At 39.3% G+C, this 12,199-nt stretch overlaps 1 protein-coding gene across 1 annotated transcript; it reads left to right on the forward strand.

Annotated features, from left to right (window-relative positions):
- The first annotated feature begins 3,717 nt into the window (after positions 1-3,717).
- On the forward strand, positions 3,718-11,401 carry LOC127438607 (gastrula zinc finger protein XlCGF8.2DB-like). The gene is made up of 2 exons (XM_051694308.1): positions 3,718-3,853; positions 7,688-11,401. Exon 2 carries the CDS (start codon positions 7,693-7,695, stop codon positions 8,752-8,754), a length of 1,062 nt encoding a protein of 353 aa, XP_051550268.1. The 5' UTR covers positions 3,718-3,853; positions 7,688-7,692; the 3' UTR covers positions 8,755-11,401.
- The last annotated feature ends 798 nt before the right edge of the window (positions 11,402-12,199 follow it).

Genomic DNA, 12,199 nt, shown 5'->3' on the forward strand with positions numbered 1-12,199 from the left:
CAGTCTGGTGTTGTTTTTGCTACATAAATTGTGCTTTCTGTGCATTCTTCGAGTTGAAATCCTGCAGGTGGCGGTAAGCAGAAATGTTTACTTGACTTACAATGAATGGAATAGAATTGTGCAATTGAGGAAATTGTAAACAAATTGAAAGTAAAGGTTTAGATTTAGGTTTAGCGTAGTATGCATATACAGTATGTCATATTTAATACATTGTTGTTAGTTTTTTATGTCCATTTTAGTATTAGTACACTATACTGTTTGAAATAACAGAAAGTTTACTTGACATACAATGAATTAAATATATTAATTCACAAAAGTTGATAGTTTGTATTGCCATGCTGAGACTTGATTTTGTTATAACTGTTCAAATTTTGCTGGTTTGCGTTACATAACCAACTACATTTACAAGCTTGTTTAAGTGTGATCAAATTGCACGGTAGCTCAACTGATAGAGAGTTGCATATGCAACCGAGGTACGAGTCCTGAAGAGCACGCGAGTCGAAATGTGAGCCGAAAGTGTCATAGAAGCACCACAAAATGACGTGGTTGCTTCAGAAATTGTGTTTTTCATCTCACATTTGCGTTTTCTGACACTATCGGTTAGGTTTAGGTTTAAGGTTTAGGGTAGGGAGGTCAGTTTTGTTGATTTAAATCTCGATAGAACATTAACCTTAAAAACCTCATCTGTTCGAGAGAATGTTTCACTCGCTTTTAGCGCCACACAGTGGACATTTCAATTCGGAACTGCCCTGAGATGTTTAATTAAGCACATGGTTTTATTTTCGAAAATGTTGCCATAGTAACGCAATGTTCTTGCATGGGAGAAGGCACTCACGAATTGTGATGTCAGAGCACCCAGTTTAAAGTTTAGAACAAACACCATCAGTGTTTCTCTCTTCGTGCTCATAGTTTTGAATGAATACATCACATTCAGTCAAGCGGTCACATACGGTCTAGTCACACAAATGTGTCCGAAGCTCAAATCAGATCTGAAATTCTGCCTCTGCAGATGGTCAGAACTCCACACAACCACCATGAGACACTCCATTTGAAATGTCTGTCATCTGTCGTTTGGATGCAGTGAAAAGGCGCTTCAGTCCAGTTAGATGAAAGAAAATCATCTTCAAAAATGTACTTTTCAAGTTTAAATAAAATTGCAAGGAGTGCTATTTCTTCATTGGAAATTATGTAAAAGCAGGGCCGGCCCGTCCTGCAGGTGATACAGGTGGCCGCCAATACGGCCCGCGAACACATGCAAAGTAAATGAACAAGTCATAAGGTTAAGAAACATTGATGACTTTTATTTAGAAATTCTCCGCAGTCCATTGATTTCTATTGCACACACTCAAAAAGACCTTACATGGTGCAAACCTGTTCATTTAACTTACACAATGACACAAATTACACAATCATGGTGAAAACTAAAAACAACATATTACGTATAAAATGAGCTCTGAATAATCACAAAAAGACAAATAACTGAAAGTTACAACAAATAAAATAACAGCAGTAACAGCAGCAAAAAGTAAAGCTAAGCAGTACACACTAATCTGCATAATTATTCATAACACAAAGCATTACTGCGAACTGGAGCGCGGCTTCTTATAACAGTATTATAATAATGTGCATGCCTGATAGAAACACGGGAAGTAAGTGATGAAAAATATTGCTTTGTGGCTATTTGAGTCTTTGATGCTTATTTACTATAAATGATACCAGAAACAGCACTTGACAAATCATTAGGGCTTTTCATGTTTTCTCAAGAATAATCTGCTGGGAAGGAATTAAAACACTGCTGATAAAGCCGCAAAAAAACTCACATAGAGTGAAAATATGAGCAATTAATCTGGAAAATAACCAAACCATCCTATCTGCAAAGATCTCTGCTCTCTAAGAGGTATGTGTTTATTCTTTACATTTGTTTACAAATACAGGTATATATTTTGATGTGTTGTGTTTATAGACCCTATTAACACAAATATATTATATTTATTTATACATAATTAACCCCCCACCCCCATTGGAGTACCTTATTTTCCCCGATGCTTTAACTTTTATTCACTGTTGCACACATTCTGGCCAACTTATTGTTTTCATTGATTTTGTTTCTCTTAATCAAGATTAATTGATGCTGGAAAATTTAATTATACATTGCTAATGGTGCCTAATGCAAACCTTGTTGTACAATGTTACCCAGTAATTATCTTACTTGCAGTTCACATGACCTCGTATTAACTGAGACACTGGTTTATTTGTACTCCATGTAAAAATTTGAAAGGCGTTCAAAATAAGGCCAGCACCTAAAATACACATATTCCCTTATGCATGCATGTACATTTTAACCTAACACCACCATGTTGGGGAAAAAAGCTATTGGACACATTATTTGTCATCTACTGAGCTATATACAGTATAGTCCTTCTTTTTAAATGCTTTCTATTAAAATATCTGCTCACCATGTTTGCAGTCGTTTTATAGATGTTATAAAGTTATGACAATTTTCACACCGGGAGGCCGATTTTCATGACTTTTTCATGGGGCCCCACAAACCCACGGGCCGGCCCTGTGCTAAAGTACAAGTATTCTTATTTTCTCCCCAATTTGTTATGCCCAATTCCCAATGCGCTCTAAGTCCTCGTGGTGGCGTAGTGACTTGCCACAATCCGGGTGGTGGAGGAAGAATCTCAGTTGCCTCCGCGTCTGAGACCGTCAGTCTGCGCATCTTATCATGTGGCTTGTTGAGCGCGTTACCGCGGAGACATAGCGCGTGTGGAGGCTTCACGCTATTCTCTGAGGCATCCACGCACAACTCACCACGTGTCCCACCGAGAACGAACCACATTATAGCGACCACGAGGAGGTTACCCCATGTGACTCTACCCTCCCTAGCAACCGGGCCAATTTGGTTGCTCAGGAGACCTGACTGGAGTTACTCAGCACGCCCTGGATTCGAACTCGCGACTCCAGGTGTGATAGCCAGCGTCAATACTCGCTGAGCTACCCAGCCCCCCAAAGTACAAGTATTCTGTTTAAATTGCACTCAAAATACAAATCCCAAAAATAAATACTTAATAAATTTATACTTTTTTCGCCATCAACCTGGAAAGAAGGAAAGTGAAGTCACCTAATACAGTCAAATAACACATTTCACTCCCCTGCTAACGTGTTAGTGCCCAGCCCACAGTTACTTTCCAATCTTCACATTAATAATCATTTGTTGATTTACAGTCTTCATATATATATTTTACATAACACCATAACAACTCATATATTGTAAGGAGTCCTTGATTCTTGAGCCTTTACTTAACAAAACACAACAATGAAATAAAAGCTTTGATGATAAATTGTTTTGCTTTAAAACTTTATGAGCCACAGAGGCCTACTTGGGCCTACCACAATATGAGAAGGATCATGTGTGCTTTGAGTGTGGAAATAACTTTTATCACAGCAGCTATCAGTTTTTATTTTCACACAAAACCGGTTTTAATGCATTTTCATTCCTTTATCATGGATGTATGGATTATTTTGTTTATGTTATGTCTTGCATGTTCTTTTTACTATACTTGTATATCATTTGGATCCATGGAGTTAATATTGTGGATGGTTTGATTAATGTGTGTACTGTCGCTTTAAGAGGCGGTCTCTCTCTCTCTCTCTCTCTCTCTCTCTCTCTCTCTCTCTCTCTCTCTCTCCTCGCGGATTTGGCGGGAAGATAAAATTAAAGTAGAGTTTGTCTCAAATCTCTCAGAGTGGATTAACAGGCTCCGTTCTTCTTACATGGATTACTGATTTATCTGGATTTCATCTTCAACATTTGACCCGATCCTGGACTGTGACGTTTTTCGAAGAACAGGTCTGTAAATGTGTTTATTGTACGTAATCGGGATTAGATTGCGTCTTTACAAGCAGATAGATATGTCTGTCCGAGTCTCTGCATAATTCTTACTAGAGCACCATTTTGAAGCAGAGGCAATTATTATTTAGCATTGTAGTAATAATCGTTTTTATAATGATTTAAATAATAAAAAAAAATTATCTTGTCACCAACCAACATTGCTGATTATGGATATGGTACATCAATGTGATTAGCAGTGGTCAAAAGTTGTTCTTTTTTATTAATGCCAGATAAATATGATATTAAGAATTTATACTAAATAATTATAAAATGTATCATATTAAAAAGTTTGCTAGATTTATGCTGTTAGATAAGGCATACTTTGAAAAGGTCTATAGATTATAGAAGTCAAATGCGGAAAAATGGCAGTTAGAATGAAATGAATTAATCCGTTGACTTTAATGTGACGTCATTGATTTGAAAGCGCATATTATATGATATTGTTTTATTATATTATTAATTATGTTCTAAAATGAATGAATGCTGTGAATATTCCCATCAGCCTACAAGAGAAGATCTGCTTCCAAGCAAATCTGCAAAGTTAGAGTTTGTTAAAGTTAGATTATGAGTGATCAAGAAGCCTTCAGAATAAAACATGAAGATACTGAGGAACTAATAGGTTGGTGTCCATTCTTGATTCTTTATCAATGATGCCGAGCACCTGCTTTTAAATGCTCTCATGTAGGCGTGTCACGATAACTACTTTTGTTGGACGATATAGTGTCCCAGAAATAATTGCGATAAACGGTATCATAGTAATTTTAAGACCATTTTATGCCACTGATATAATGATAATATAATAGCATAATAATGCAAGTACACCCTTTCAAAGAGCAATGAACTTTTAATTCTTAGGAATATTCAGACAATGATATTGGAATGTAAAAAAAAAATTAATGTCGGGAAGGCCCAGGTGGGCCTGGGTATCTCAGCGAGTATTGACGCTGACTGTCACCCCTGGAGTCGCGAGTTCGAATCCAGAGCATGCTTAGTGACTCCAGCCAGGTCTCCTAAGCAACCAAATTGGCCCGGTTGCTAGGGAGTGTAGAATCACATGGGGTAATCTCCTCGTGGTCGTGATTAGTGGTTCTCGCTCTCAGTGGGGCATGTGGTAAGTTGTGTGTGGATCGCGGAGAGTAGCATGAGCCTCCACATGCTGTGAGTCTCCACGGTGTCATGCACAACGAGTCACGTGATAAGATGCGCGGATTGACGGTCTCAGAAGCGGAGGCAACTGAGACTTGTCCTCCGCCACCCGGATTGAAATGAGTAACCGCACCACCACAAGGACCTAGTAAGCAGTGGGAATTGGGCATTCCAAATTGGGAGAAAAGGGGATTTAAAAAAAAAAAAACAAAGTTGGGCAGGCCCCTCTCCATCTCCAACTGTGGTTTTTGATCCCAGCTCAGAAAACTGGATGGGATGGTTATGTTTTAGATGAGCTTTGAGGGTAGTTGTATTGCCACTTTTCATTGCCACTGTTTTTAAACAAAGTCAACATACCAGCTCGTTCAAGTTAATGGGCTCTCCTCTCTCATTCGTCTAAAAGCCAAAATGTTCCCACACCGGAGCTGTGGAATGCGGCTTTTAAACCAAGTCCATTTCGACTTATTCTTCAAAACTTTCTGGCTGGAATTATGCAGTCATCGGGAAAAATACCTATTAAAACACCTATTAGCATCGAGTAACACGTCACCTTCACCTGTCACCGTCCGCTCTGTGTGTGTGTGTGTGTGTGTGTGTGTGTGTGTGTGTGTGTGTGTGTGTGTGTGTGTGTGTGTGTGTGTGTGTGTGTGGAGGAGCTGCCTGAGCCCCGCCTCCGACACAGAGAGCAGACGAGAGGACAGAAGCAGCACGACTGGCTAAAATGTTGGTGACATTCATTCTTATGTAATCAAACACATATGGAAACACAATGGGCCATGAGTTGCATCCCATGGATTTCTTGTAGGAGAATGGATTTCAAGTGGAGAAATGTAGCTCCAACTGCAAAACTTTGCGATGCTTTTTGCGAATGTTTGATGGAACTATGGTTTCATGAAACGCCAAATAGTTGAGCTATGTCGGTAATGATGGAACTTGCGAATTGGCTCTTTCATCTCGCATTGAAAGCAGTCATGCAGTTGTGTACATGAACAGTCAAATGTGCTTCGTGGTTAAAATGGGGGGAGTGGTGGCTTAGTGGTTAAGGCTCTGGGTTACTGACCAGAAGGTTGAGGGCTCAAGCCCCAGCACCACCAAGATGCCACTGTTGGGCCCTTGAGCATGGCCCTTGACCCTATCTTCTCCAGGGGCACCTGACCCTGAAAAGAATTTCACTGTATATATGCAAATGTATAATGTGTGACAGAATAATAAAGGCTTGAAATGGCATCAGTATTCACAAACACATTCAAGTAATGGCAAACTGGTTGAACCAAACAATCAGACGTGTCAAAATATCAGATCTGGTGTGTGTTTCCAAACATTGTTTGCCAACTATGGTTGTAAAGTCCATTGTTACCAACTTAGTTCAACAATTTGGTTGGAACTACAGCTCTGCACTTGTGGTTAGAAGCATAGCTTGTTTGTTGTGTGGATGTCTTTTGACTTCACTGAGGCTTCGATTTCTTTCATTCCATATATATCTTTCATTCTGTAAGACTTAAGACCCCCTTTAAAATGCACTGAAATGCCATGTAAACATGGCCATTTTCCGGACACCATTTAAAGGATTAAGAGAATGTGATTTAACACACCTAGGTTTCTGTTGGAGAATGCGGCTTATGTGGCCATGTAAACGTACACTCACGGAGCACTTTATTAGGAACTCCTGTACACCACTTATTCATGCGATTATCTAATCAGCCAATTGTGTGGCAGCAGTACAGTGCATAAAATCATGCACATACAGGTCAGGAGCTTCAGTTAATGTTCACATCAACCATCAGATGCCAGATGGGCTGGTTTGAGTATTTCTGTAACTGCTGATCTCCTGGGATTTTCACACACAACAGTCTCTAGAGGTTACTCAGAGTGGTGCCAAAAACAAAAAACATCCAATGAGCGGCAGTTAGCAGCTTTCTTGCAGTAAACGGCTTGGTGTCCATGTAATCGAGCTATTATAATTCGATCTCCGCAGGAACTATTACCCCACCCCCTGCGTAACGTCATTAAAGATAGCTCGATATTGTTGAACCAACGTGGTTCGAACTATAGATGTGCGACATCGTTACTATGGTTTCAGGACACAGTCGTGACCAGCTAGTGAACTAGAGCTACGTTGTTGTACAGGAAATGCACCAGTGAGCATTAGGCCCGTCTATTTTGTTATTAATATTAATCAAATACATATTAAATATGAATATTAATCATGTTCTTAATTTAAATTAAACAGAACTAACCTTTAACACTGCAATAATCACATGAAACAACACGTTCTCACTCTTAAGGTGTTGAATTCTGGCGCTTGAAAGCCCCGCATGTCAATCTACAGACGCCAAAAGTGCCCTCTAATGTCAGTTTACTGATGCAAGCAGCAAATGCATTGCTTTCAGTGAGAAACCTTTGCCGTCAATAGACTTGCGCGAAGGGCATTAGAATTGTATTTTTTCTTGAAATTAATGTATCTGATGGGGTACAGTTTTGTCATTGTGACATGATATATTGGGGTACGATTTTTATTTTATTTGTGATCAGCAATTACATAAAATAGATACTCGAGTCTGTTGCTCTCTGCTGTTCACTATTGTTTCATTTCACATTTGTCTCCACTGAATTACATTTTTTGATGATTTCATATGTTCATTTTAGACCTGATGGAAGTGAAGGAGGAAAGTCAAGAGCTGGAAATACTTTCACAGACTGAAAACAAGTTCATGCAGAAACATTTTCAGAGAGCAAAAGCCGAAATGTCTTTCACTTGCAGTCAGTGTGGAAAAAGTTTTGCATCAAAAGAAGTGCTCGAGATGCATATAAGAGTTCATACAGAAGAGAAAACATACCAAGGCCATCAGTGTGGAAAAAGTTTCACATGTAAAACAAACCTTAAGATTCCCATGAGAGTTCATACAGGAGAGAAATCGCACACATGTGACCAGTGTGGAAAGAGTTTTACATTTAAAAGGAGTCTTAATGAACACATGAGAATCCACACTGGAGAGAAACTGCACACTTGCCATCAGTGTGGAAAGACTTTCACACACAAAGAAAACCTTGCAAGGCACATGAGAATCCACACTGGAGAGAAACCTTACACATGTGACCAGTGTGGAAAGAGTTTCAGACAAAAAGGAAAACTTAAGTATCACATGAGAATCCACACTGGAGAGAAGCCTTTTGCATGTGTTCAGTGTGGAAAGAGTTTTGCATCTGAATGTAATCTTAAGTTTCACATGACAATCCACACTGGAGAGAAGCCGTACACATGTGATCAGTGTGGAAATAGTTTCACAAATAAAGTCTACCTTACAAAACACATGAGAATCCACACTGGAGAGAAACCTTACACTTGCCATCAGTGTGGAAAGAGTTTCAGACAGTCTCAACGTCTCCGTGATCATCTGCTCTCGCACACTGGAGAAAGACCATTTTACTGTGATCAGTGTGGTAAAAATTTTATTACCGAATCAGCCCTGAAGCAACACCTGAAAGTTCATACAAAGGAGAAGTGTCACGTCTGTTCTATTTGTGGAAAAAGTTTTTCAAAGCTGGCATATGTGAAATTGCACCAGAAAATACATGACAGTGTGAAAAATCATGCATGCTGTGAGTGTGGACTGACCTTTACTGCAGCCTGTGATTTGAAATGGCACCAGAGAATTCACAGTGGAGAAAAAACAAACATTAGTGACCCAGAAGCCTGCAGAATGGTTCAATAGGTTCAAGTTAGTCTTGCATAGCCAACCAACCATTTGGCTTGCAAGTTCATTCAAAGATCGTCATTCAAAAACACTTATTTCATTGAAAAATTGTAAAAGGCATGCAGTTTGATTCATTGAGCTATTTAAGATGTAAACAACATGTACCCATTTAGTTTAAGTGGGATTAAATGGGTTAATACAAAGATTTAAAGACAATCACCCCAGAAATTGAGATATGGAAACGATATCTTACCATTGCACAATGGTATAGACTTTACCCTCTGTCATTCCAATACGATCGCTCACGGTACAATTGTGTTTGAGGCATGTCTCTCCACTTTTTGGTGCCCACGAGTAATTCGGGTGATCCAAATTCAAGGCTGAATAGGGCAGCTGTGATGTCAGTGTCAGTACTGTCATCTTTACCTGCATATGCCGCAGATGTTCTGTCGTCTGTAAGGTACTTCATCTGATCTTCCATTACTGATATAAGAGGACACACAACTAACAAAATTGGATCACTTGGGAACCCACTTATTTGCTGGCAAATGGTCAGCCAAGCTTGGAAAAATAATAAATCTCCCATCTGTAAACCTGTGAAAATATCCCATTTTTTCATTTCACTTAGTGTCTCAAGCAAAACTCCTGTCCTTTAAAGTTTTGATGCTGTGAACTTCGCAAACTTGGGAAAATCCAGTGACTAGATGCTCCTCTGAAGTGCTCATTGTTGCAGTGTTGGAACTTGTAAAAGACCAGTGTACATAGGCTCCCGGAAATCCTGCTGAAAACAATCAGATTTGGGTTGATCGAGAAAGCGTTTTCCAATTTGTGCATCAGACAGTTAGTACACGGACTGTGGGCAGTCCACGGGACTGCCCGTCTGATTCTGAGACTAGGTTCAAGTAAACTATAGTGTGTAATGTTACAATGTTAATTTCCTAAAATAACGTGTGAAGTCACAGTATTAATCTCTCCTTACGCCGAGTTGAGTGAAACTGGTATTTTCAATGTACGTCGTATTGAACGGGCTATGTCGTAAAGTCCTACTCCTACAAATCTTGTCCAGTTTTTCCAAAATTTGTCTCAGAAGATCTTCAGATTGAGTCGCATAAAAGTTTTTGGATGGATTTTGGATTTTCACAATCTTTACCAAATTATGTAATAACGAATTTGGCGAAGTCGACCAAAACCAGGAAGTCAGGCCGGATCTCAGCAACTCTTTGTGCTATTGAAATGAAACTTGGTATGGATAATTGCAACCTTGAGCTCAGCACACTTGCCAAATTTAGCGACAGTGCCACCTACTTGTCAAGAAATTCTCAAAATTAACTTTTTTGCTCATAACTTTTGTATAATTTGTGCTAAAACCATGATTGATTCTTAAGGTCATAAGGATTTCATTGATACCATTTTTCATGACCAAACATAATGTCCTTCCAGCATTGTGATTTAAAAAAAAACATTTTTATTTAAACTTTTAAATGCTTTGTCATACCGAAACACAACGTGGTGCACAGTATTGTCACCCTGTTATGAGGATATGAGCGTTTTTATTTATTTATTTATTTTTCTCCCCAATTTGGAATGCCCAATTCCCAATGCTCTCTAAGTCCTTGTGGTGGTGTAGTGACTCACCTCAATCCGGGTGGCGAAGGATGAATCTCAGTTGCCTCCGCATCTGAGACCGTCAACCCGCACATCTTATTACATGGCTTGTTGAGAGCGCGTGTGGAGGCTTCACGCTATTCTCCGCAGCATCCACGCACCACTCACCACACGCCCCACCGAGAATGAACCACATTATAGCGACCACGAGGAGGTTACCCCATGTGCTTCTACGCTCCCTAGCAACCGGGCCAATTTGGTTGCTTGGGAGACCTGGCTGGAGTCACTCAGCACACCCTGGGTTCGAACTCGCGACTCCAGGGGTGATAGTCAGCGTCAATACTCGCTGAGCTACCCAGGCCCCTATCTGAGCATTTTTGAAACCACGTAACCTAGTGATAAACTAAGGCACTGTTGTTTTTTTCAGCTTCTACAGATTTGTCCAATTCTCAACACATTTTGGCTTACATGACCATTTGTTTGTTTTTTTGTTTTTTCTGTATTTAAAACTTGTTGACTGCAACAACAACAGCATTTTCTCAGCTATACATTGGTGTGCTGACTCTCAACTTGGTATGTCTGTTTTGCATCATCTAACACCACCAGCAGAGTGGTGTAGTGTAGGGTTTCGAACTTTTCGATGCCAGGGAGGGCCCCAAGTTGATGATATGCTTGTGAGGTACCCCCTTTCAAAAAATATAAAGTCAGCTTTATTTTTTCATGTATAATGACCCAATTTTACTGTGTGAGAAAAATAGTAAATTTTATGTTACAACAATAACATGTTAGCAAAATTAAATGATTGGCTTTTATACTGACCTTGTACTAAAGCCCAAACTTTGTAAGAAATATTTTAATTCTCCATTGCGTTGCTTTATTTCCAGATATTCCAGAGCTGTTGCTGTGTTTGTTTAATGAACTTTCTTTCATGACCTGCTTCAAAACTGCGCTGCAATAGTGGAGTTTCCTTACATAAATCTTTGCGATTCCAATGGTAGTTTACCAAGGTGTTTATTCTGACACCTCCAGTTGGGCGAAAACTCTCACAAATCTGTGTTTTTTTATAACAGTACATCATGTTTATATCATGTTTTATTATGTTTGTCATAATATCATGTTTATTGATAAAAATAAAATCTAAATGATTAAAAATACTGACTCCTTTATTGGTATTAAAATAATACAGGCTTTTATTTGACTTTCTTCTTGTACACACATAAACCTTTCAAATGAACAATGTTTCTGATTTTTTTTGTGAAAAATTATAACAAAAACAGAAACCAAAAAAAAAAAAAAAAAGAGGGGAAGAGGAGAGAGTGAAGACTGGGAAGAAGCCGCTTAAATGCCAGTGTGAAAAGAGTTTTGAGCTTAAAACCCACCTTCGAAGGCACAAATTATTTCACACAGGAGAGAGACCTTTCACCTGCAGTCAGTGTGGAAAGGATTTGCCACGCAAAGAAAACTTTGAGACACATGAGCATTCATGCTGGTGAGAAACGGTTTGCATGTGATCAGTGTGGTAAAAGTTTTATTGTGGAATCAGCCCTGAAAAGACACCTGAAAGTTCAGACAAAGGAGAAACATCACTTCTGTTCTATTTGTGGAAAGGGTTTTGCACATCTGGTGGATGTAAAAGCACACCAGACTTGCCCAATTGAAAGAGCACCAGCGAATCCAGACTGGAGAAAAACCTTACAAGTGTTCACACTGTGACAAGAGATTCACTCAGTCATCTCACCTAAAACCACATGAAAGAATCCACACCGGAGAGAAACCGTAATCAGGCAGATTCATCTTTGAGAAGGACGCATGAATCAAGCCACGTACAAGGTTATCCTGGAAGAAAACGTGCTTCCTT

This window comes from Myxocyprinus asiaticus, chromosome 49 (assembly GCF_019703515.2).
Source record: "Myxocyprinus asiaticus isolate MX2 ecotype Aquarium Trade chromosome 49, UBuf_Myxa_2, whole genome shotgun sequence".
NCBI lineage: Eukaryota > Metazoa > Chordata > Actinopteri > Cypriniformes > Catostomidae > Myxocyprinus > Myxocyprinus asiaticus.